The sequence below is a fragment of the Balaenoptera ricei genome, chromosome 15, assembly GCF_028023285.1.
Source record: "Balaenoptera ricei isolate mBalRic1 chromosome 15, mBalRic1.hap2, whole genome shotgun sequence".
In the NCBI taxonomy this organism is placed as follows: domain Eukaryota; kingdom Metazoa; phylum Chordata; class Mammalia; order Artiodactyla; family Balaenopteridae; genus Balaenoptera; species Balaenoptera ricei.
In genome coordinates, this window is record NC_082653.1 from 83,649,325 (window position 1) to 83,675,860 (window position 26,536).

At 49.1% G+C, this 26,536-nt stretch overlaps 1 protein-coding gene across 4 annotated transcripts in view; it reads left to right on the forward strand.

The window, feature by feature from the left end:
* SMURF1 (SMAD specific E3 ubiquitin protein ligase 1) overlaps window positions 1-20,702 on the forward strand; it is a 101,199-nt gene extending 80,497 nt beyond the window's left edge. For 3 of the 4 annotated variants that reach the window (XM_059898798.1, XM_059898801.1, XM_059898800.1), the window contains 10 exons: window positions 679-825; window positions 1,886-2,084; window positions 3,562-3,665; window positions 9,811-9,925; window positions 11,081-11,259; window positions 12,224-12,361; window positions 13,093-13,213; window positions 14,144-14,345; window positions 15,840-15,924; window positions 17,437-20,702. In XM_059898798.1, coding sequence (XP_059754781.1) covers window positions 679-825; window positions 1,886-2,084; window positions 3,562-3,665; window positions 9,811-9,925; window positions 11,081-11,259; window positions 12,224-12,361; window positions 13,093-13,213; window positions 14,144-14,345; window positions 15,840-15,924; window positions 17,437-17,536 — 1,390 coding nt within the window. In that variant the 3' untranslated portion in view covers window positions 17,537-20,702. The remainder of the gene's footprint in view (window positions 1-678; window positions 826-1,885; window positions 2,085-3,561; window positions 3,666-9,810; window positions 9,926-11,080; window positions 11,260-12,223; window positions 12,362-13,092; window positions 13,214-14,143; window positions 14,346-15,839; window positions 15,925-17,436) is intronic. The other variant, XM_059898799.1, reaches the window with a different exon arrangement.
* The last annotated feature ends 5,834 nt before the right edge of the window (window positions 20,703-26,536 follow it).

Sequence of the window (26,536 nt, forward strand, 5' to 3'; positions counted from 1 at the left end):
CTGTAACTAGAATGGAAATATTACCTGCAAATGAATGAGGCGTCTCGTTAGTACTCACTGGAAGGAATGTCAGGCTTTGGTCCTCATTAGGAAGCATCTTGGTCAGTAATGCTGTGCTCCCAGATGACTGTGGAGTGTACTGAAATAATGAATCAAGAGGTTAGAATTAGGAAGACTTGCTTATTAACAAAGCCAACTCAAAAATGAGACGGCCTCTTCCCGGCGCAGCTGTCTAGAATTGGAAGATTTCGAATGCATGTTCATACATCCCCATCAGCTTGAAAAAACTTGTACTGTTTGGGAGCTTTTCCATGCAGAAACCTTTCTGACCTTGAGCATTAATTGTGAATCCAGAGTTTTCCAGCAGCCTTCAGATATTTCCTACTATTCTGGCCCTCCTTCATGGAAGGAATGGTATTCCCTGGGCAGACCACATTCCCTATCATGGTCACGGGCTCTGAGGGTTGCGGTTTATCCGCGGGACTGTGCCGCCACTTGCGGCACAGAGGCCTGGGCTCAGTGCAAGTCTGGCGTCAGCAGCACCGCGACTGCCCCTCTTAGCAGGACCGGGACATGGCCCCTGGATAAGGGGACGCCCCCGGGTTCTCTCATGGAAGTTTTGGTCTTAGGCCTCCACACACAGATGGACAAACCTCTCTGTATCTTCCGTTTTGGTAGAGACCTTAACAGCGTGAACTGTGATGAACTTGGACCGCTGCCACCCGGCTGGGAAGTCCGAAGTACCGTTTCCGGGAGAATATATTTTGTAGATCATAATAACCGAACAACCCAGTTTACAGACCCGAGGTTACACCACATCATGAAGTAAGACTTTTACCAAATCTTTGTTGACCTTGTTAAAATTTCATGTTTTCTACTACCTTTCTTCTTCATTTCTTGATTGCATTGTTGGTTAGCAGAGAATAAGCGTGAGCAAAATATGATAAATATTTGGTGGACAATTGCGTTTTAAACTCTCAAGCCGCTGTGAGGAGTACTGAAGTCCTGTGTTGTTGTCACCCTGTTCTAGCTTGCAGCCTAAATAAAATCCCCTGAGCTGGCAGTATGGGGCAGCTTCACTCACGAAGCTTCCGTGGGCAGCATTCTGATGAGATACGTGGCCTTAGAGAAGCAGTGAAGTGAGGCTTTTCCCTGGTGCCCGCTCACCACTGTCTGGGAGGGCTGGTCCAGAACACTGCTTGCTGGAACCTCTTCCCGGGCCATCATTCCCGGGGGCCGTGGACCTGGCTATAACCTTGGATCCCACACTCCACGTTCCAGGTTTGCTGTGTCCTCAGAACATGAGAGACCCCCGGGGCACTTGTCATTGACAGCTGACACCACTGGCAAAACTTGAACAGGACGGATGCCACTGTGTTCCTCTACTGGCCCTAGTCCTTCTGTCCAGAAGGCCTCTGGACTTCTGCTTTCGATGAGTGGGCTTAGAAATCCCTTGGTTATGAGCAGGAGGAGTAGTTACCACTGGATTTCACTTGTTTGCTCCTGTGCACTTTGCCCCCCTCCACGGTCATCTGCTTTGAAAGTGCTCTCGTCAACTCCATTTAATTCTCACCCCCAAGGCACATCTAATAGCGCGTTGGTCAGGCTCACAGATACGCACTAGATGCACGATGAATGCTAGGAGTTTCTCTTTTTACTTATGGCAACGATAATGTATGAGATACGGAGATGGAGGGTCTCCTTTACTGAATCCTAGACATCTATTTAGTCTGAGGGTGGCCACCAGCAGTCTTTCCGTAAGAAATTTTGACTAGCAGTTTGGTGAAATGACTTCCCCTCTCAGTCGCTTTTGTGTGGGCACACTGCTGGCAGCAACCTTGGCCGCTGCTCTTGGGGCGACCTCGATGCTTCTGTTCTTCTCCAGTCACCAGTGCCAACTAAAGGAGCCCAGCCAGCCGCTGCCACTGCCCAGTGAGGGCTCCGTGGAAGACGAGGAGCTTCCCGCCCAGAGATATGAGAGAGATTTAGTCCAGAAACTGAAGGTCCTCAGACACGAACTCTCCCTTCAGCAACCCCAGGCTGGTCACTGCCGCATCGAAGTATCCAGAGAGGAAATATTTGAGGTACGGGGTTCGGGCACAGAATCTTCCTCCCTGTCAGTAGACAGTGAGTTCTGCTTTCTGTTTGGTGTTTCGGAGATTGATTTTATTGCTCGGTGAAATGCAGAGCTTTATCAGGGCCAAAGCCCAAGGTGAGAGAGGGAACTGTATTTCCTCCTGTGGTAAAGGTTTAAAAATCAATGACTTCTGAGGGAAAATGTAGAGATCTGTACAGAAACTAGTACTAAATAATATTGTAAATCCCTGCGCCCACGTTGTACAGATTCTATTTCCTGCCATCTGCACGGTTTCCTAGAATCAAGCATTCCTTCTGCTGCAGCCTTGCACGCAATTCCCCTCGTGGCGTTGCCTCCTCAGAGAAGCAAAGCGCCCTCCCTGTTGTCCCTTCTGGAAGGAGGAAGAACTGATGGTTCCGGGCAGGGTTCTGGCCTTTGTCCAGCTCCCCTGCGGGATCAGGGTTCCTAAACGGGCAGGGCCTTTGGTAGTCAGGGCCCGTTTCTCAGGCCCACGATCATGAGTAGAATCTCAGCTGTGTTTGGGCCTTTGTGGAATCCTTGGCAGAAATGATCAAACGAGACACGCATTCTCACTGGGCCACAGCAGCTGAGGGGGCCGCGGAGGGAACCGCCCCTGCGGGCAGCTCAGCACCTTCTCACCAAAGCGCCCAGGGCCGTGCTGGAAGCTTGGGCACAGCCAGATGAGTGGATCAGCCGAAGTGCCTGATTTTGCCCACTGAGCATCGTAAGTGTTTGTCGGGGATAGAAAAGAGCTGAATTCTTGACGTGCTGCTGCCAGATCGTCTCCACTCAGCGTCCTCTTGCCTCTTGGGATCCAGCTTTTGAATTTCATTAAATTTAAAGCAAGAAAAGATCCTTAAGTGCCTTTTCACTGAAAATACCTACAGACATTTAGCTGGTTCCACTCCAGATGCTGAATCTGAGGGACTATTAGGCTGACCACATGTTTTCTGTGTCTGGTAAGCTGCTTTATGTCTTACTTAAACCCTCCTTGGTTTTTTTTGACTCCGTGGGAAAGTGTGATTTTTGACTTCAGATGTAAAATCAGGCTCAGAATTCTTTTAGTATTCAGACTGTCTTGTGATGTCTTCATTTTGGTTAAAATATATCAATTATTTATAGGACACTTTGGAATTACTTTGGGTAGAGAAAATCAACCCTAGCGAGGATGTTTAACTCTTAAGTCATGATTGTGCTGAGAATAAATGTGTTTCCTTTAGGTACAGTATCACCTGCCATGTGCTTTGCTGTTTCTGAGGGAGAAAAAGTGAAGGAAGCAGCAATGTCCTAGATGCCAAATAAACATTCTCAATAGGAACCAGACAAAAATCAGATTCAAAGGCTTAAAAATAAGCTCAGATGCTTATTTGTAATCGAGCTCCATTATAAATAACCTTTCATCATTTTATAACTTTAAAAATAAGATAAGTTCTTCTCTCTGAAACTGTAATTTTGATGTGCAGGAGTCTTATCGCCAGATAATGAAGATGCGACCAAAAGACTTGAAAAAGCGACTGATGGTGAAATTCCGAGGAGAAGAAGGTTTGGACTATGGCGGGGTGGCGAGGTGAGAGGCTCGTGTAACCCCCTCCCTGCTGCATGGATTTGAGTGCACCTGTGAGCAAATATTTGCAGAGAAGTCATCTGCCCCTTTCTGGTGCTGGTCTTGGAGCAGTCAGGACTTCAGGTGTTGCCATCAGAGAGCGTCCTTAGAAAAAGAATTCCTAAGAGCGTGTGCACGCTAGCATCTCGCCATGACCCATCAGAACGCGCTTGCGCTTCACCACCACTTTCCTTCTTAGAAAGTATGAATTATTATTATTATTTTTTTAAATTTTATTTATTTATTTATTTATTTATCTATTTATTTATTTATTTATTTATTTATGGCTGTGTTGGGTCTTCGTTTCTGTGCGAGGGCTTTCTCTAGTTGTGGCAAGCGGGGGCCACTCTTCATCGCGGTGCGTGGGCCTCTCACTGTCGCGGCCTCTCTTGTTGCGGAGCACAGGCTCCAGACGCGCAGGCTCAGCAATTGTGGCTCACGGGCCTAGTCGCTCCGCGGCATGTGGGATCTTCCCAGACCAGGGCTCGAACCCGCGTCCTCTGCATCCGCAGGCAGATTCTCAACCACTGCGCCACCAGGGAAGCCCTGAAAGTATGAATTATTAAACTTCTACCCTTACTCCCTTCTCCATGTGGCCTGACTGAACCCCAAGTTAATACGGAGGCAGCCTTGCTTCTCTCACTAGAGGATTTTCAGGGGTGGGAGGAAGGCATATACGTTGCATTTGTGTCAAACAAGTTTTGTAAAATGAGATTTTGGTCAAAATAATTCATGCAAATGATTTTAAAGATAGTAGCTTTTCATGATTATATTCTGTTTCGTGTCTTACCTCTTTTCACCTTTGAGACAACTGTTCTTCTGCTCTTTTAACTGTTTCTTCTAATATAACCAATCATCTAGATCACTAACTCGATCAAGTTCTGATGTTATCTACTGATTTCATGATGCATGGTCATAGGCGCAGATAGACCAGGTAATGGTTGTGGTGAGGATCTAATTTAATACTCTCACTTCTCAGTTTTGTAATATCAGTATTTTTAGTTCTTCTATCATTGTCTTTGTAACTTTATATAATGTTTTTTCACCATTATTTTTTCATGGTCAGCTAGAGGCATTATCTCTTGACCTCTCTTTTTCATATGAAAAGGATATTAATACTCCTGACTTTCCCTTCAGCATTCCAGCATTCCTTCCACCTCTTACCTCTTACATTCTGACATCTGTAGTATTACTTTTATATTGTCAAGGTTGAAGATTTACATTTTGTTCTGTCACCAAAATTAAGTCAGTCTCTTGTGCTTGTCTACCTATTATTTATAGGAGTTGAAAAATCAATACATTGTTTTATATTATGACAATGTAAATATTGTTCATTGAGGGATTAAGTGGTATTCTATCATTTAGTTTATCCTTTCGAACGAATTTTAATTTTCCCAAGAATTTCTTCTTCTTCTTTCTTCTTTTCTTAAAACCAGGTCTTGTCTCTGTTGCCCCATCAAACTTCACCTTTTGCCATCCTCACCCACCCCCTTTGCCCCATGTATCTCTCTTGTGGAGACTCTGTCCAGACTGACTGTTGATTCTCTGGACCTGCTGCAGTTGTCTTCATGGGACTTCACTGCTTTCTTGGCTTAGAGCCGTTGTTGTATGGGTCCTATGGCTTCCTCTTTCTTGGCTTACTCCATTATGTTACTGGAATATATCCTCAAGTAGCTTTCTTAGAAGGGGGGTGTGTGTGTGGGAGGGGAATTTTCCAAGATCTTGAGTCTGAAAATGTCTTATAATCTACAGTTTGACTGGTAGTTTAGCTCTTTATAGGCTTCTAGAAGGAAAACAGTTCTCATTCAGAACTCTGAAGACACTGCTTCGCTGCTTCTCAGCACCCAGAGTCACTGTCAGAGAACGGTCTGGCTTTGGGCACGTCTAATTTATTTGACCCCATCCATGGCCACCCATCATCCATAGATTCTACCTTTTTTCTGTTTTTCATGCCCCTCCTGTCTTCACTTCCTCCTTACCCGTAATCCACCATCATAATGGCTCCCTTACGCCCCCTCATAACTTCCTTGCCTCTCTTTCCCTTTGCTGTGCTTACCTGGCAAAACCCTAGCTCTGAAGATCCCCTCCTCCGGCTGCTCTGAGCATTGCCTGAGCGGCTGAACGTGGCTGGAGGCGAACGCACTTCCATGCTGCTGGCCTTTCTCTGCATCGATAGCCACCGGCCGCAAGGAGGGTCCAGCACCTACTTCAGTTCCCCCGTAGTTCTCTTTCTCAGATCTCTGGCGTCACTTCCGCCCATCCTCACTCTTAGCTGCTGACCTTGCTTCCTATTTAACTGAGGAAACAGAAGCAATCTGAAGGGTCTTTCCTCACCGTCACCACCAGATATCGAGTCTGCCGTTGTCTGTACTCGTATGGTCAGACTTCCCCGCCGTGGCCCTGAGTGGCGCATGCATGTCCCTGTATAAGAGCAACCCCGCCCCTGGCACAGTGCATCGCAGGCCCTTTTGCTTTTCCTGTTATTTCACATCTATTTCTTTTCATCAAAATATCCCTTTCTCTTGGGTCATACAAATGTGTTATGGCAACTCCCCTTCTTAAAAGAAACAAACATGCCCCCCCCCAACCTTTCCTAGATACTATATCCCCTTCCTGTTGAAGCTTCAAAAAAGGAGGCAATAAAGGCAAAGAAAGCACAGGAAAAAGAAAAACAATTAGAAACTCCAGGAAAGACAGAGATGCGTTCAAGAATGCATAGCTCAGTCATCGCCCCGTTCCTCTGTTCTCTTTGTAGCAAAACCCCTCAAAAGAGTTGTGTGATCCCAATTCCCGCTCCCACATCCTCGCTTTCTCTTGAACACATTCTGAGCAGATGTCTCTGCCCTCTGAAGCCCTTTGTGTCGAGGCCCCCCCTGACCTGCATCTCACCAAACCCAGTGATGATGACTCAGTCTTGGTCTGTCAGCAGGACTTGATGTAGTTGGTGGCCCCCTGCTTCTCGAAACACCTTTGCCACTTGGTTTCCAGGGCACCTGTTTTCCCTCTAATCTCCCTCTCAGGCTCCTCTGCTGTGCGTCCCCCTCCTCCTTCCCGCTGGACCTGGCGGGCATCCGAGCGCAGCCCTGGAGCCTCCTGGCCGCCCCTCCTCGCCCCTCCTTCAGCTCCAGACTTGCTTACCAGCTGCCTCTCATCTGTGCTTGGGTATTTAGCCTCTTAGACCTAACAGTTCAACATTTCGGGTTGTCCCTCCCCCCAGCTGCTCTTTCCCGCCTCGCTGAACTGCCCACCCAGTCTCTGTGGCTCGGATGCGGGTGGTCCTCACAGCCTCCCTCTGTGCTGCATGCCCCCCTCCCCGCCGGAGCCCATGCACCCCCGGGCCCTCGGAGGGAGTACTTTCTGTATTTATTCATTAACCAGTAAGTATTGAGACTCCACCGCGGACTGGGTACTTGGGACACAATGTGAGCAAAGCAACGTGTCCCCTGCCCCCTCCCCCCCCAGCCCCCCTCCCCCGGTGCAAAGGAGTCCTCAACCTGATGAGGTCCAGACATTAATCATAACATTGCACAAGGGACCACACCGCTGGTAGATGCCGCCAAGGGGCCTCGTTCCTGTGCGGACGTGTGACATTGGCCCGGCCTTGGGGGTCAGGGGACAGGAGAGCCTCGCACCCTCACAATTTAGAAAACGCAAGTGGATTCTCAGCGCTGTAGCAGTCAGCACCAGCAAAGTTAGGTTCTGAGAAGCATTATAGGGGGTCTCATCAGGTTTCTGGGTGGAATTGGGATTTTTTTCAGCAGCCAAAAGTAAATAATTACAAAAGCCACGATGTGCCCTTGGGCCGCAGAACGGAATCACTCCTCCAGCCTCTATCCATCGCTGTCTTCCTTCATCTCCCCTCCTGCTCCTCAGGTGATCTTGACTCCGTCTGGGATGAGGGATGCAGAAAAGCCCAGCTTTCCTGATAGCGCGCTTGCACTGGTACTGCCTCTCCGTGGGAAATGCTTTTCCTTTCCAGGTTGTTCCAAGTTTCTTCCTTGATCTTCTCAATATTGATTCTAGGAACCATCTTTCTTCTGGCGAATGTAACTTCTGTTTGCCCTTGAAAACACGAATTCCGTTTCCTGACTAGGGGTTTAGGCTTTCCGTCCCCCTTTTAGGGAGACTCTTCCTACTTCCTCATTCATATTTGTCCTAAATTCAAATCAAACTACTTCCATTTTCTCTTCTCTACCTTTTCCTTTATAGTCTCGAGATATCTCAAGAGTCAGTATCCTGAACTGTTTTACTTTATGGTTGCTCCCGTGCACAGCTGGGGTTATAGGTTCCTAGGCACGCACGTGAATAGCTGGGTTAGGTTTGGTCTGGTTAGGAGTTCGCTTTCCTCTGCATTTTCCGTGGTTATCAAGTCTTTGTGTAGCTCCTTTGATTAACATGATGCTACAGAGGGAAGAGCTGAGAAGCCCTGCTTTTCTGCCTCCAGTCTGATCTCGCGTTGTTTCAGCTGAGTCTTCCTCGTGTCTGAGTGGCTCACACCTGTCGTGTAGGGCTGAGGAGAGATGTCAGTTACATGTGTGTTACACATACGTGTGTGTCTGTGGCCCTTATGTTGGTCGATGGGAATCAGTCTATGCTCATCTCCCCAGTGTTTGGCTCTGAACCTTCTCCTCTCTCTCCCTCTTCTGCCTGTGTAGTTAGCTCTTCCCTGACCACTTCCAGAACATACCTCATGCTCTGTACCTTGTCCACAGCTCGGTCAGAATGTTTGCTTGTATTTTAATCACTTCCTGTCTAGACAGTTGCAGGTCCTTGGCATTTATGAAAACAATTCTTCATAAATCCAAACTCCAAAACTTGGGGATAAATCAAAGCACCAGAGTTGGGAAATTCTGCCTTCCTAGTAAAGAGGCTTCATAAGATTTGGTGTCTGTCTCATCTCTTCTGGTAGTTCCTTCCTGTTCTTTTGAGTTTGATACACTACTTTGTGTTGGTGTAATCATTTTGTGTGTATTTTCACAATTTTCTCGGACAGATGATTTGCATTTGTGCTTATCCTTTTCGTATTTTCTCAATTCTGTCTTTTCTGTTTGAAGGAGTAAGAAATTCCAGAGTAAAACTTGGGGCAGCTATCTTAATAAGATTCATCCATTTGAAGGAGTTTTGAGTAGAAAGAATAAAAGGCCACACAGTGTTGTATAGACCCCCATACCTGGGCTTATCACAATCTGGCCACAGCAGCTGAGTCATACGGGTTCTGTTCAGAGTGCTTTTTTTGTTTGATTGGTTTTGATTTGGGGTTTTTTTAAATAATGAAATAATTCAAACATAAAGGAATTCAGAAAATAATCCATTTTATGTACCCTATCCAGATTTTTAAACTCTTAGAATTAACATTTAAAAATTTTAAACTAGTCCTCTGAATTATAAAAGTGATAAACGCTTATGGCAAAAAATAAGAATTCAACAGGACAGAAAATTATGAGGGCAAAAGTCGTTCTTAAATAATCCCTGTCTCCCTAGACTGGGAAATGTTTTCTCCTTATTTAAACATTAATAACATGATACCATCAGAAATCTAAAAACTAGAAAGAAGTGAAAAAAAATTAAAACACCCAGAATGCAAATTCTCCAGTTACCTACTGTCAACATGTTAGTATAAATCCTTCCCATCTTTCTCTATGCTCTGCGTATATATTTTTTCTGTCTCGTGTATGTGCACACGCATTTTTGACATAAAAGTAGGATCGTACAGCTTTTTGTTGCACTCTTGTTGGTTTTTACCACATTGTTAACATCGTCACCTGAGATCTTGATCTCTGCAAAGTAGCAGAGAAAACCTTAGTTGGGGTGCAAGAAAGCTGACAGACTTCAGAGAACACTGTGCCTCTGAGCTGGTACTGATTCCAGGCAACCACAGTTCTTTCTCAGCTTCAGAGTTACTGGACTTTTGGCCAGAAAATCCATTTCTGATACCACCAGAAGCAATTTTTTTTACTTCATTAAGCTTATTTGCCCAGTCGGCACAAATCACATCCTTTCAGAGCCAGGCAGCCTTACCAATTTGGCTTTCTAGGGCATGGTGAATCAGTCCTTTTGTTAAGATCTGAAACTAGGAAGTTTTAAAATGTCTTGTTGTTGTTGTTTCTAGGGAGTGGCTTTACTTATTGTGCCATGAGATGTTGAATCCGTATTATGGACTCTTCCAGTATTCCACAGACAACATTTACATGTTGCAAATCAATCCCGATTCTTCCATCAACCCTGTAAGTATTAATGAATAAAGAGATCGGAGATTTAGTTGGAGAATTTCTTAAATGGATTTCCAGTTTCAATCTCAATTCTTGGTTGATTCATTGTAGACTTACTCAAAGTCTGTGGTAAATAAAACATTGCAAGGTAGAGTGAGAACTGGATTAAGATGGATGGTTTCAATCCCGTATCTTCAGTGACTGGTATCAGTGAGTACGCCGTTTCAGGGGAACTCTGGCTTGACGGCTGTATCTGTTGACGGTGTCATTCTGAGAAGTGGGTCACGCAGTCCATCCTCCTCCCAGTTGGAATGGGAATATTCCCATAATTGGCCTTTTTGGCCACCAGTGCGGATACCCTTAGCCGCTTGTCCGAGAGATAAGGAAATAGGCGCAGAGTGTGTGTAACTGGCCCGAGGGGGGCCAGCGGGCGAGAGGAGGGCTCTGACGTGGGGCCGCGTCCTGCGGTCCTCGCCGTGCGTGTGGCCCCTGACGAGCAGTCGATGTGATAGGACCTTTCACCAACATGGGAGCTAACTATCTGATTATAATTCCAACCTCAAAGTAGAAACAGGAGGTTCCCTGGTTACAAACCAGAACAGCGCTGGTTTTAGAATGGTTCTCTTACTTGGGTCGTTCACAGTTATTTTCCTCTGTGTCCCCGCCTCAACTCCCTTGGGATTTTTTCTCTTCTCCTTTTTTGTGGGATGGGGGAGGGATGGCAGGAAGAAGGGGGATTACCTTTTGCCCTTTATTTCCTCGTGGTGCAGTGGGAGGGAGGGGCCGGCGGCCTCCTGGGCGAGTAACCTGTGCCAGCACCGGGCCCTGTGCTGAGAAGGGGCCAGGGTTGGTTGATTCTCTGCCGTCACCATGTTGATATTCTCAACTTTTGAATAAGGGGTTCTGCATTTTCATTTTGCACTGGGTCCCACAAATTAGGTAGCAATTCTGAGAAGGTGTTTGAACCAAGGGCATTATACAAGGTATCGTTCAGATGACCTCTCCAAAAGTCATGCGCTAAATTTGACCTCCTATGTAGCCGTCTTTCATCTGGTCATGAGTGCAGCCTGTGAGTAACTGATTCAAGAAACCTGGAGAAAGTACAAGATACCCATCTGCCTTGGCCGGTCATTTTTCTCACGCATTCATGTTCTCTGGTGCCCCCTACAGGACCACTTGTCTTATTTCCATTTTGTGGGTCGGATCATGGGTCTGGCTGTGTTCCATGGGCACTACATAAACGGGGGTTTCACAGTTCCCTTCTACAAGCAGCTACTGGGGAAACCCATCCAGCTTTCTGACTTGGAATCGGTGGACCCCGAACTTCATAAGAGCTTAGTGTGGATTCTGTAAGTACTAACTCAGTTAACTGAAAATGCATCCATCGTCACCCGTCTTAGCGTGCCCCAAATCCCTTTGTGTTGTGTAGTGTGCACGTGCACGTGGGTATATATTTGGGGGATGGGTGTGAAATCGGAGAATAGAAACAAACTATCAGAAACATAAAAGTAGATTCAACAAAAATACTTAATTGACATTTCCCTCGTAATGTCTGGCCAGTTTCTCATCATAGACTAGTTTCTTTTGCTGTTTCCTTGACTTATTAAGTTATGATTGTGAATGTTAATCCCCAGGCCTGGTGGTTGGCTGGTTTGTGACACTCTGGGGTGTCTCCAGCCAAGAAGGTATCCAAAATCACCCTAATGTTTAGGTGCCTTTGTTTTAGGATTACCCTAAAACTCTCTTAAAAGCAACAGGCACAGTTACACGGTCACCGTAGGTGTCAGGGGTCCTCGTGAGGACCGATTTCACGGGAATGAGAGGTCCAGGCTCTGGGACCGGGGGACAAGCCGAGGACTCGATCGTGTCCCGTGTTCTGTCCACCTCCTTCCACGTGTCCCAGCTTGAAAGGCAGGTCTGCGGGGGGCCAGGGCCTTCATCCTATAGACAACCTCCCAGGCTGTGTTTCCAGAAACATGGCAGATGAAGGAGCCGGTTCTGACTTTCAAGTGCTTCCTTGAACTGATGCCCTCGGAAAGGCTGCCTGGGGAAGGGGGCGCGTATTTTCTTGGCGAGGCTTCCCTCTGACTCAGTTTCCCCTTCGTGCTTCCCTCCTGTCCGCTCGGAGGCTCAGGGTGCAAAGCAGTCGGCGTGCTCTGCCCCGTGAAGTCACAGAGCGGTGTCACTACCGTCACCGCTCTTCTGCAAGGAGGAGCCAGTCCCTCGTCCTACGATTGTTGATTCAATGTTCCATCTGCGCCCGCGCGGTGGCCGAGGCCTAAGTGACATCCATCTTCTGTCCTAACTTCCCAGAGAGAATGACATCACCCCCGTGCTGGACCACACGTTCTGTGTGGAGCACAACGCTTTCGGGAGGATTCTTCATCATGAACTGAAACCCAACGGCAGGAATGTCCCTGTCACAGAGGAGAACAAGAAGGAATACGTCCGGTAGGTACTGCTCTGGGGCACCTGGGGGTCGCCGCTGGGACTGGCGGGGCCTGGGATTGTCCTGGGCCCGGGGGGGCCACGTTTAGGTCGTCGGAGCTCTTGGACCAGAGTCATGGTAGCGGCAGAGACTTCCAGAAACCGGCGGGGTCAGCGGTGGGCTCCAGGGTTGACCCGTTAAAGGGGGATTCATGACCCCAGAGCCCAAGGGGTAGCTTTCAAGTGACCGCCTGATTGTGGGTGTGAAGGTGGTAACCACGGGAGGGAGGAGTAGGCCTCCCTCAGGTTTGGGGGACGCTTCCTTGAGCTTGCTGTGATGGAAGTCCACCTCTTTATAGTCTGTTTTCCCACCTCTTGAGGCAAATAAACGACTAGTGTCTTCCATGGGAAATTTAGACACATGGGCATGTCTGTGCTCAGGCTGTCAGACTGGTGTGTAGTTCTCACTGTGCCCTGTATTTTCTTTTCAAACATATTTTAAAATTATGGCACCTGTAACAGGTCAGGTTAGATCCTACTGCTATTTCAAGCAAACAATCAGAACCTCTAAGGGAGGGGCTGATTTAGTTTTAACCTGACTCTTAGGCTGGGTATTGCCCGCCAGTGGGGTTTTCCTCCCCGTTAGGGGAGGCTGGTGGGCAGGGTTCAGCAGATATCAGAACCAACTAATGGAGAAAAAAATGATGTTCACGAACCATTTGATACTGCTTCCAACGTGTGCATTTTTCTTTCAGGTTATATGTAAATTGGAGGTTTATGAGGGGGATCGAGGCCCAGTTCCTGGCTCTTCAGAAGGGGTTTAATGAACTCATCCCTCAACACTTACTGAAGCCTTTTGACCAGAAGGAGCTGGAGGTGCGTGAGCGCCTGCGGGGCCGGGGCGCGTGACGGGCGGTCCTCGGCTGCCCGATCCCCGCAGGCCCAGGGGCCGCCGGGGCTGCAGGAGAGCAGAGGCGGGGCTGGGGGCCGAGTGGGGGGGTCGGGGAGGCCTGAGCAGCTGATGCCAAGGCCTGGCGCCCGCCTGGCGGCATCATTCCAGGCGTTCGGCGGCTTGTCCCGTTGCGCCAGCTCCCCGGCAGCGCGGCTTCCTGAGCCCCTCCTGCGGCGGCGGCACCTCGGTGGGGGAAGGTATCATGACCAGCTGCTCCAGCTTTTGTTTGATTCTGGCTGTTACTAGGCCCAGAACAAAGTATTACCGTCATTTCTGGTCCTTCTCCATGGGCGTGAACAAAGCGATTCCCTCGCACCTCATCCGCTTCTGGTGCCAAGTAGCCCTTGCCTTTCAGGCTGTTCCCGGCCTTTCTGCCCCCCAGGGCGGTGCCTGAGCTCTGGGCCCCGAGGTGCCTCCCCGGGGGGAGCGATGGCTCCGGAGCGGGTCGCAGCGACAAGCACGCCCCTGGCCTGTTCCCTTCTCCTCAGACGTCAAGCCCCACGCGTCCCCGGGAGGCGGCCCCACTTTACAGGTGGCCCCGTGCAGCCGTTCTGGCTGGTCCTTTGGCCCTCCCTCCTCCCCAGTGCAGTGCACACACACGCACACTCACACACGCACGTGCTGGTAAGGAAACGTCACTTCAGTAGCCACACCAGCGTCCTCGGGGTGGCAGCCAGCCCGGAGGTGCAGACACAGAGCCTGGGCCTCAGGCCCGCCGTGTACGTGTCTGTGGACTTGTCTGAATGCGTGTCCGGTTTGTTGGGACGTGGTCTGTAACGCTCTCCATGTCCTGGGAGCCTGGGCACCCGTCGGTTCGTACGTCGGGGAGGTGACCTGCCTTCACGCCCTCACAGCTGATCATCGGCGGCCTGGACAAGATCGACCTGGACGACTGGAAGTCCAACACGCGGCTGAAGCACTGCGGGGCCGACAGCAACGTGGTCCGGTGGTTTTGGCAGGCGGTGGAGACCTTCGACGAGGAGAGGAGGGCCCGGCTGCTGCAGTTCGTGACGGGCTCCACGCGGGTCCCCCTCCAGGGCTTCAAGGCGCTGCAAGGTGACTGACGTGGCGGTGGGGCTGGCGCTGGGCCGGGGCCGGGGAGGGGACCGGACTGCAGCGGGCGGTCGTCCTGGGGCGTCGCCAGGAGACGGCATGGCGTCGGGTCCTTCAGGACAGACACTCGGCACTGCAGGGGTGCTGCCTGGCCAAGGGGCTGGAGAGACCCTCTTCCCTCCACACGAGCCGTGGCCTTTCGGTTGCCCTTCTCTCTGCTGCCCCCAGGGCTCGAGGCTCTACTATCCTTTGCCCAAGTTGAAAGAAAACATCTGGAAAGACGTGGGAGGGCATGTCCATCACACAGAGCCCCGCCCCCCTCAGACCACCTTTCCCAGGGCCTCTGAGCCACGTGACACAGCAGCCGCGGGTGCCGGCCGGCTGGTGCCCACACAGGGCTGGGCCTGGAAAGATCTGAGCCAGGAAGGCCCAGGGGAGCCGGGGCCTCCGCTTCCCTCCCTCAACAGAATTGGTGACAGAGGGAGGGTACAAAGAGCAACAAGGCTTTGGGGAAAGAAAGCCACTTAGAAATGCACCGTGGGTTAATGTCTGAATCTTCTGACAGCAGCTCTCTAACTGCAGTCCTGAGTTTCTAAGAGCACACCGCTGCCGTGTGGGTCACAGCTCCAGGGGTCCTCCCGGGCCCTTGGTTTCCTCATCTGTACAAGGGGCCTGCCTGAGAGGCTCCCCTGTCCAGCTAGGTCCCCGTCCTCTCACGCGTCCCTTCCGGCTCTGGCTGGGTCGCTGGCTCACTGGGTCTGGAGCTGGGGGCCGGAGGAGGGGGTGGGAGGCTGTCCGCCACGAGGCTTCTGAGCCTCAGGAGGGGCCTGGAGGGGCTCGTGGTCGGCACAGCCAACTGCGAAAGTCCTTGAAGGCCTCTCTAGGGCTCTGCGATTTGTAAACTTTGGGGGTTTTGTCACTCGATAACCCTGACAACCGGCAGGAGTTAAGGTGAAGAATCTTAATATATTAAAACTTAGTAAATGGGACTTTGCATATTAATAGTGAGAGCAGACAGATTTCACGTGTACGTTCCCTGTAGACTCCTCCTCTTGGAGTGAGAGAAGTTACTTCTCGTCCTAGGGCTTTGGTCCCAGCATTTGTGTCTTTCTTTTTCCACTGGGCCTCTGCCTGGGGAGGTTTCCTGACTCCATATCCTGCTTGCTAGACATTTCTGTTAAAAAAAAAAAAAAAATTACTGGTGATTTAAGGATCTTGCTTTTCAGATACCCGCCCTGGAGCAGGTTCGCGGTCGGGTGTGAGAGGAGAGCTGTCTCCGTCTTTGCTCTGCCTGCTCCTGTGATTTTCTAAAATGTCTGGTATTAGTCACTTAATGGTCATGGTAGGTGCATCCTGAAACCGGGCAGAGGCTCGTGTGGCCGAGTGAGCCCCGTGACCTTCTGGCAGGACGGCCGCCTGGGCACCAGGGCCTCGGGGTGGTGACAAGGGCCCGGCCTCCGCCTCTGAAGCGTGTTAACTAGAATGTTGTCTTGTAAGGCTCTACAGGCGCCGCAGGGCCGCGGCTCTTCACCATCCACCTGATCGACGCGAACACAGACAACCTGCCCAAGGCCCACACCTGGTAAGGACCAGCGCCCTGGGAGCCTGTCTCCGTGCGTGACTTTTCTGAGCTGTTTTCTTACTTGGACTCTGCAGTGGGACAGCACGCACGTAAGGGTCAGCACGAGGCTCTTTCGTGAACCCAGTTTTGTCTGGAGACGTGATTGACATTGGAGCCGCTCCCCGGCTCCAGTCGTCACTTTGCTGGGTCCTGCTGCACCTGTGTGCATGTGCGCGTGTGTTTGCACACGTGCACCGTCAGGAGGGAACACTGCTGCTTTAAGTTTGGAGTTACTGGTCTCTTCCTCTCAGAACTCTGCGTATGACAGATGCACCTTGTGTATTGAAAAATGTTTCCTCCCTTGATTTTCACTTAAACAATATGTGTAGTGGGTTATTTCCTTTGTGGTTTAAAATCAAATCACTTACATGCACTTTGGGAACCATTTCTTGAGACGAGAGCCACCTCTGGTTCACGAGAGTCAGTTCCAAATGTTGCCGGGATGCATGGTGATGTGATGGGAGGTTCCTGGTTGGGAACCAAGGCTGTGGGTTCCCACGCCGTCCACGACATCGAACTGGGTTTCCACGTCCTTGAGATAGAGGACGCGCCCTGCCCGGGCCCAGGTTCTGCGCCCAGCGTGGCCGTCCCGGGGTGGCGCGTGCTGACGCACGGGGCTGCTCCCGCCCCGGCAGGCTGTGTCCTCTAATGGTTTAGTGCTTAGAGTAAAACGGACGTGAAGAATGTCCACAGTGCTAAGCCCCCTGAAAAGGCTCCACACCGTTTAGCCCGACTCCTTCTTGACAAAAGCCATCCTCAATCACTTAACCTCTAGTAATTCAAGAGGCACTCACTGTATGTCCTCTCAGTCAGAATCTTGCATTTTTTGATTTGTTATGAGGTAATATCGTCTAAAAAGGTGTCTTTTGGGCATAGCTTTGGGAAAGAACTTCCCTGAGGAAATGCTAACCTGGTCGTTTAATCCTCTATCAGGGATTTGACGTTTTATTATTTTTGAGATACAGTTTCTGTTTTTGCAGGAAATACTCCAGACTGCCCCATTTTGCTCTCAGATCTAAGTCACAGGGGATTAGATACACAGGCAGTGAATTGTTAGTGGTGATTTGACTGCAGCCAGTCTGGATTGCAGTGCTCTGCAAACGTGGTGTTCCTGGTCTGAGAAGTAACTTCTCCCCAAAACAACAGACAAAACAAGTTGAGAGCTTTGTCCTAATCTAATCTAACTCACTTGGAAAATCTTATAAGATTTGTTTTGCTGTGTGTTGACTGACTGAAAATCTTTGCCTAAGAAGCAGAAAAGCAACAGAGGGGAGGGGAAAACTCTCCTCCATCTCCCAGAACTAGGTGGATGAGACGCTTTCCCGTCCTCTCTGCCCTGTCCCCACCATGTGTGTGCTTGTGGCCGCAAAGGCTCTGCTGTGGCCTGGCCCTGACCCTGACCCTGTCCTGGGAGCGGGTCCTCAGGCCAGGCTGCACCAGCAGTGAGTCTCTCACCTTTCTGTCCCGTTCCAGCTTTAACCGGATCGACATTCCACCCTACGAGTCATACGAGAAGCTCTATGAGAAGCTGCTGACAGCAGTGGAGGAGACCTGTGGGTTTGCCGTGGAGTGAAGTGCAGCCCAAGGCAGCAGACGCTAGCTCACGGCCACCAGACCCCAAGCGACAGCTCTCTGTGCGCCTCCGCGAAGCCGGCTGAGGCCCTGGAATCCTAGAACACCCGAGGGAAAGGCTTGTCTCCCCTGCTTCTCGTTGGGGGAGCAAGGGGGGCGGGGGGACTTCAGTTGGTGGCTCTCACCCATATCTTCCTCCTGACTGACAGAACCCCACCCCCGCCACCTTCCATCACCCATCCAATAAAACGCAGCCCGGTTTAGCACTGCTTCGGTCACACAGGATATTCTGCTACGGTTGTAACACTTCTGGTGACAGGCTCACTGCCCTGTGGGCTTTAGAGGAGTCTTGACCCACAGCTATGGAGCTGAGCGGGGCTGCCTGAGGGTTCGGCCCGGGTAGCTGGACTAGCTCTTCCGTCTCAAAGCAGACCTGAGGTTTTCAAGTTCAGCAGCTCAAATTCCAAATTTCACATCCTAGCAGAGTGCTCTGGGTAGCAGATTAATTTCTAACTGAACAATAACCGTATAATGTATGCTTATTGGAATTCTGCCACAGCAGGAAGCTGGCGTCAAAACTGTGCTTCCCTTTTGGAAAGGTAAGGGAATCGGGGCAGCTTGTGCTGGAGGCCTGGGTATTTATTTCTTTTCAGGGTTTCCTGGCTGAAGAATGTGTTTTGCATAGAGAAAAATGATCTTTCCTCTTAAGAGTCCCTTTAGCCACGTTATCTATCCAGTTTGAGATATTTTCCCAGCGAAAACAGCACATAAGAGAGCTTATAAACAAGCAGACCACGCCCAGCCTCAGACCCACGCAGCCAGGCGCAGGCCGTGGCTGCTGCCCCCACCTGCACCGGGAAGGGCGTCGACTGGGCCACGTGGGTGCTAAGAAGCCACGCTGCGGAAAGCACTGAGGACTAAACGAGCAGAACAGAACTCCAGCATCGCAGCTGCTGGCTCGGTGCAAACTAGCCGGAAAGGGAGAGAGAGGACGGATAACCTCCGTGACCTAAATCCACCCCAGGCTACTCGTTGACAAGCAGCAGGTCGTGGATGGAAACCTGACGGCAGAGAGGGGCCACTCCACCCTGACACGTTCAGCCCGTTTCCCCAGCGTCTGATGGTGACACAACTGCTGCTCCTTTACCTTGTCCAGATGATGAGCAAGGCCAGAGCAAGCCTTGACCCTAGATTTCTACCACCATTATTTCCCAATTTGCACAGAAGATCAAATAGTATTTTAACAAAGTGGTTTGATTTCAGATAGTTAAAGTTCAGCAGAAAAACAGCAGTGGCAGCAAGTTCTCCCGTATGGTGGTGGTTTTTGTTTGGGGGGGGCGAGTGCAGGGTAATTCATTAGCAAGACATTTCACTGTTGAAGTTTTGTTGTAAGGTTCCGAGTTCAGTGCTGGGATCCAGCTGTGGGTCTGAGGTGGGTTTGGAAGGAGCTTTTTGGCCAACTGTCCCGTCTGTTCTTTTTGTTACTAATACCTGTGGACGGTGCTAGGTTTGGAGGCGTACTTACTTACCCTCTGCATCTTGCTGTGGTTCTTCTGCTTGACCGGGAAGCGGCCAGTGGTGGGCCGGAGTTCGCTGGCTGGAGGTTCCAGGAGCGAGAGAAAGCCGTGCTTCTGGGTGACTTGCTGAGGTTCTAGAATAGGAAGGATGCCTTGGCTGCAGAAGGAGAATGTAGTCCGTTCAGAACGTCCAGGCTGGACTGCGGGCTGAGTCTTTCCGAGGTCCTGCCTCGCCCGTTGGGCTTCTCCTGTGTCTCGTTTACCATGACACCTTCTGGGCGTCCTGGAAGCTGGCTGCCGTGGGTCCGCCTCTGGAGGAATGAGGAAATGACCCCCCACTCTCCCCCGCCAGACAGGTCTCCTCTGTAACATGGACCTAAGCCGCAAGGAGGAGACTTCCATCCGGGAACTGAGGCCCTCAAGACTGAGGGGGGAAGGCCCACCCAGTTATCCTGTGGTGTCGGCCAAAATCCGCAGTAAGTTAGGAAGGAAACAAGGCTCTTAGTGGTTGGAAAGACTTGGAAGCAGGAATGTGCCATTTGCCTCCTTTAAAGCTGCCTTCCTGCTGATGGCGGGGGCTGGGGGGTGGGGTGGGCAGTGCCCCTGCCGGCCCCAGGCCGCCCTCACGTGTCAGGTGTCACCTCGGCAAGATCCAGAGGCTCACGTCCTGGCTCCTCCACGGGCTGCTGGGGACACTCGACTCTCCTGCCCGCAAGGCCTGGGTCTCTGCTTTCGTACTGGGACGCGGGCACCTCACCAGCTGCGTGGGTTGTTGTGGAGCCTGGCACGGCAGAACCTTCCGGAGCTCCAGGTCACTCCTGCCAAACAGGGCTGTCGGTGGCACTGCTCCTAGAACCGTAACTGTCCACAGTGGGTTGGGCCTTTGGAACACTCCCCCCCTCCGACCACCCCCACCAAAGAATAGTGTGGCAAGCTGTGGGTTTTGGGGTCTGCGGGAGCCTCCCCATCTGTCGCCCTTCTCGGGAACCCCAGCGACCCACCTGGTCCCCTCAGCTCTCTGCCCAGATGCTTCAGGGCCCGACTTCCAGGCTTGCCTCACCAGCGGTCATCAGCCGACCCTCAGGGATGTAGCAAACCACCGCTCTGCCAGTGCTGTGGGGAGAACGGAGGGGCTCTGGGGTGACAGTGAGCGGAGCTCTCCCGACCCGCAGGGAGAAGCGCCTGGAACTGCGGCCCCAGAGCTTGCCCGGCCGCGTGGTCCAAATGCAGGTCAGCTGGTCCTCCGGAGCTGCCCGAGAAAACGCCCCTCCGCCCGCGTCCGCAGCCAGGTGTGTGCCGCACGGCGGCCTTCCCAAAACACAGTATGAATTTTAAAAAGTTGTTTATTTTTGTTTCTCAACCACTTTATAATGTATTTTTTAATTTATTTTGTAACGTCTTGTTTTTAAGTATTGCTGCTATCCTTGTTAGTTATCCTTCCCACTGTTTTTATTGCTGATTTATTTTGTGAAAGTTGTACACTAAATGTTCTGTTTTATGTCAAACTCAAAAGTATTTAAAGAAATACTAGTTCTATTTAATGTGGTTATAGAACCAGCTGGAAACACAAAACAAACAGTGATTGTACAGCAGGCTGGACCCCGGCGGTCAGGTTCATTTTGTTACATATGCAATAAACTCACAACTTTACATTTTTGGCGTCTGTTATTTGGTGTGGAACAGCTTTTTTTTTTTTTACATCCCATAAGACAGGAAGTCAGTGGTCTGGCAAGGGTCTTCTAAAGAAAAGGGGCAAACTTACAGTTAGAATTGTAGGAGAGATTGATAACACTTTGGAAAACAGTGGAGGGTCCTCAAAAAACTAAAAATAGAGCAATCCCACTCCTGGGCATATTCCTGAAAAAAAGCAAAACACCAATTTGAAAAGATACATGCACCCCCCCCATGTTCATAGCAGCATTATTTACAATAGCCAAGACAGATATGGAAGCAACCTAAGTGTCCATCAACAGACGAATGGATAAAGAAGATGTGGTACATATATATATATATATATATATATATATATATATATATAATGGAATACTACTCAGCCATAAAAAACCAAAATTTTGTGCCACAACTACTGAGCCTTCGCCCCACAACTACTGAAGCCCTCGTGCCTAGAGCCCATGCTCCGCTGCAAGAGAAGCCACCGCAATGAGAAGCCCGCGCACTGCAACGAAGAGGAGACCCAGCTCGCCACAACTACAGAAAGCCTGCACGCAGCAACGAAGACCCAATGCAGCCAAAAATAAAATTAAAAAATAAATTAAAAAAAAAGAATGCATGGTCTAGTGCAAAAATAATAATGATGTATTGTGGAGTTAATATCATATATAGAAATAAAATATGTAACAATAGCACCAAGGATGGGGGGTAGAAATGGAAGTCTACAGTTGTAAGATTCTTACATTATAGGTGAAGTATATTTGAAGGTAGACAGGTAGGTTCAAGATGAATATAGTAACTAGATAATTCACTAAAAAGAATGCATGTTATGCAAAAATATAAAAAAGAATAACATAACTAGGTTGTGTCACACACAATTGTTTTATCATATTACAATTATGAGGCATAGGGGTAAAAATAGTCCTGAATTTTATTTGGTGGTGTTTTATTTAAGCTTTTTTATCTATACATATACATGATATAGGCCCACACTTTTTTTTTTTTGGACTCTTCATTAGATTTTGGAATTAAATATAAGCTACAGGTGAAAAATATCTTACACTATTTTAGTGATAAGGAATCTCATATAGCCATGACATGTTTAGACTAGTATTTCCCAAACTTTTCTGTTTTATAGACCAGTAAAATATACTTACCAGATAAAAATCATCTGTTATCACCAACATTTCATTTAAAAAGGACATTTAACATCAAACCTTTTCACAATAAAAGACTATTGTTTTGGTTGTCTTTTATGAAGACCTCACTTTGGTGCACTGATTTTTCTAATGATGGGTGAAAACTTCAGCACCAGCTCACAAGTGGCTCATAATCCAGTGTTTGTTACCCGTGGTTCTGACCTTCTCCTCTCCCCTCCATCCCAGTTAGCTGGTTCATTAGCCAGAGGTGGCCCAGGTGCCCATCGAAATACTCCTTGGTCCCTCCTGAAGTATCCACCACCTGTGCAGACTGTCTCCTGGTTCGCTCCTGTCTTTTTCCATGTTTCTCAAGTCCCACCTTTTCCTCAAGACCCAACTTACATCTTTTATTCTATCCCCCCATGATCCTCTTTTTAAGTGAAGCATTTCAGAGAGCTCTTACTTGGTTCTTATCGTTCCTTCAAGAAACTAGGAGCCTATCTTTTCATACTTTTTACCACGTTTGTCCAACAACTAAAATGGTTTTCTTCCAAAGAAAATTTTTGCCAACACTATTTTAAAATAAATGGTTTTCTTCCTGATAAAAACAAACCAAAAAACTGCTAACACTAAAAAATGAATTTAGCAAAGCTGCAAGATAGAAAATCAACAAACAAAAACCAACTGTGTTCCTATAATGCTAACAATGAACAATCTGAAAAAGAAATTAAGAAAACAATTCCATTTATAGTAGCATCAAAAAGAATAAACTAGGAATAAACTTAACCAAGGAAATAAAAGACTTGTACACTGAAACTATAAAACTATAAAGTGAAAGAAAGGAGACACAAATAAATGGAAAGACACTCTGGGATCATGAGTAAGAAGACTTACTGATGTTAAGACATCATTAGTACCCAAAGTGATCTACAGATTCAAACACAAACCTATATAAAAATCCCAACAACGCTTTTGCAGAAATAGAAAAATCCACCCTAAAACTCATATGGAATCACAGCGGTCCCCAACTGGTCAAGACAATCTTAAAAAGAACAATTTGGTGGGTGGTCTCACACTTCCTGATTTCAAAATTTACTGCAAAGCTACAGTAATAAACATGGTATGATGCTGCCAAAAAGGCAGACATACAGACCAATGGAATAGAATAGAGTACCCAGAAATAAACCCTTGTATGCGGCCAAATGACTTTTGACAAGGGTGCCAAGATTACTCAATGGGAAAGGACAGTCTTTCAACAAATGTTGCTTGGAAAACCAGATATCCACATGTGAAAGAATGAAGCTGAACCCTTACCTCACACAATGTATAACAATTAACTCAAAATGGATCAAAGACATAAATGTAAGAACTAAAACTATAAAACTCTTAGAAGAAACACAGTTGGAAAAGCTTCATGACATTGGATTTGGCAATGATTCCTTGGATATGAAACGAAAAAGCACAGGCAACGAAAGAAAAACTAGATAAATTGAACTTAATAAACATTTAAAACTTGGGCAAGAAAGGACACTACCAACAGAATGAAAGGGCAACCCAAACAGTGGGAGAAAATATTTGTTAAGTCATGTATCTGATAAGAGCTTAATATCCAGAATATATAAAGATCTCCTACAACTTAAAAAAAACAATGAACAATGGATTTGAATTTGTATTTCTCCAAATAAGATACAAGTGGTCAACAAGCTCATGAAAATATGCTCAACATCACTAATAATGAGGGAAATGCAAACCAGTCCCACAATGAGACAGATACTGCTTTACACCCATTAGGATGGTTCTTATAATAAAAAAAGTTTGTTTCTTTTAATCAGAAAACAAGTGTTGGCAAGGATGTGGAGAAATTGGAATGCTTGTGCACTGCTGGTGGGGATATAAAATGGTGCAGTCACTCTGGAAATCTATATGGAGTTTCTTCAAAAAATTAAAAATAGAACTACCTTATGTAATCCAGAAATTCCACTTCTGTATATATTCCCCAAAGAATTGAAAGTTGGGAGCTGAACAGGTATTTCGACTCCCCCCAGAACAGCCACGTTCATTCCAGCATTATTCACAATAGCCGAATGATGAAAGCAATCCAAGTGCCTATCAATGGATGAATGGGTAAAGAAAATGTGACATATATACACAATGCAACATTATTCAGCCTTAAACAGGAAGGAAATTCTGTCACATGCTACATACAACATTATGCCAAGTGAAATAAGCCAGTCACCAAAGAACAAATATCCTGTGATTCTTATGTAAGATTACCAGAGTAGTCAAATTCATAGAGACAGAAAGTAGAGGGGTGTTTGCCTGCGGCTGGGGGGAGAAGGATGGGGAGACAGTGTTTAATGGGAACAGAGTTTTTGTTTGGGATGATGAAAAAAAGTTCTGGAGATGGAAGGTGGTGATGGTTGCACAACGATGTGAATGTACTCAATGCCACTGCACTGTACACATAAAAATGGTTAAAATGGTAAATTCTGTTGTATATATTTTACAGTTAAAAAGAAGTCTAATAATCGTACTAACTTTGAAACAGTGATTGGAGAATCAGGGGCATATACCATGTGTGGTTCCCCACACGACCTCTTTCTCTGACCTTCCTTGGTTCCTGAGGACCCAGGTCCCAGCAGTGCCACATGTGGGGGAGAATGCAGAGGCTCCTGGTCACTGAAGCACTGGCTCAGGACTCCCAACTCCGACTTACAGGCAGCACTCGGGAGATGCTGGGTCTCCGGCGGGGAACTCTCTCCTGCCCTGGCTCTTCAGAGGTTGGTTTTCCTAGGAACCAGGGTCAGTGTCTGGGACACAGTGTGGGCGAGCCTGGCATGGAACCCGGGCCCTTCTCACCAGGATACCGACTCCAGACTCCCGACTATCGAGGCTAAGAAACAAATGTTCCCTTCACCCAACCGCCATCCACACGTCTACACGACCACCAGGCTCCGCGCCAACTCTCCAAGCGCCCAAGGGCAACTCAGTGGCTTGTTTCAAATGAGTCCTGACGCCGGCTCGCGAGACCCTGTTGCACAGTGAGGACTGTCAGACAGATGGGCGTCTTCCCCGTCCAGCCTGACGGCACGATGACACCTGTCACTTTAGATACAGGCTCCTGTCATTCTGCAATCCAAGATGCTTTCTCACAAAAAACAGCCAAGTATTTGTAAAATAACTCATAATTAGCTCCAAAGAAAGAACGGGAGAGGGACTTCCGTGGTGGTGCAGCGGTTAAGAATCCGCCTGCCAATGCAGGGGACACGGGTTCAAGCCCTGGTCCGGGAAGATCCCATAAGCCGCGTAGCAACTAAGCCCGTGCGCCACAACTACTGAGCCTGCGCTCTAGAGCTCGCGAGCCACAACTACTGAGCCTACGCTCTAGAGCCCGCGAGCCACAACTACTGAGCCTGCGTGCTGCAACTACTGAAGCCCGTGCACCTAGAGCCCATGCTCCGCAACAAGAGAAGCCACTGCAGTGAGAAGCCCGCGTACCGCAACAAAGAGTAGCCCCCGCTCGCCGCAACTAGAGAAAGCCCACGCGCAGCAACGAAGACCCAACACAGCCAAAAAATAAATAAATTTATGAAGAAAAAAGAAAAAATGGGAGAGTCCAGTCAATTGGGCAAAACCCGGCCCCTCGGCCTCCATCCGTGCTCCAGGGTGCAGCCTCGGGGGCCAGACTCAAGCTGGATGAGGTTTACGCTGTTCCTCCACGACTGGCTCTGGGACTCTGGGCCGTGGAGGCACTGCTCACCCTGAGCGGCACCTCTCCGTGCAGTGGAGGCGCTGTGGGCCCACCTGTTTCCCAGGACTGGAGACCAGCACGGTGACCTCAAGTTGTAGCCATTGGTCTCACCCACCCCAAATGCGCCGGCACCCCAGTCCTAACCCAGCGCCACCACAGTCTCAAGCTTTCGCTGCTTCTAGCACGTTTGTTTACGCCCCCTGGACTGGACTTGCGGTGAGGTTTGGGTGAACTCAGCTGCAGGCTTCACCCTGTGCTAGCCTGGGACACTGGGGTACAGGGCAGGCCTGGGGGTCGAGGGCCCCGGACCCGAGGGGGCCTTGCTGTCTGGGCCCTGAGCTGTTCAGAGGCTGTCCTCCTCACGGCACACGTGGTACATTTCCCAAAGGGGCGAGTCCTTTTAAATTCAGAATCTTAATTTTAAAGTCACAACCCCTTCCTCCGTCCTGCCTCAGTTTCTCGTCCTGCTGACAGTACGGCCTGCGCTGGGGAACCGTCCCTCCAATGTTTTCCAGGGCAGGGCTCTGCTGCTTGGTTCACTCCGTACCTGAGGTGCCGATGCAGGGTCTGAAGGACGATGAGCGGGGCTCCAGGCACCGGGAACAGCCCCGCCGGGGACGCAGGTCCAGGATGAGGCCTCTGGGCGTCTCCCCTTCGCACACAGGTTACACAGCAGCAGCCCTGAAACACGTGAACACAGCTGGAAGGGACCAGATCCCTGGGCATCTCTGACGCCATCAGTCAGGACCAGCACTTCTGGTCAGCATCACAGAACACGCCGAGTGGTTCAGACCCAAGTCCCAGCCGAGACCCTCCCTGGACGCACGTGACCGTCACCGTGGAGCCACACTGGGGCACAGCCCGCGCTGGCCCGGGGCCCTGAGGGGCAGAGGGAACACCTCACAGAAACAACGCATCCTTTT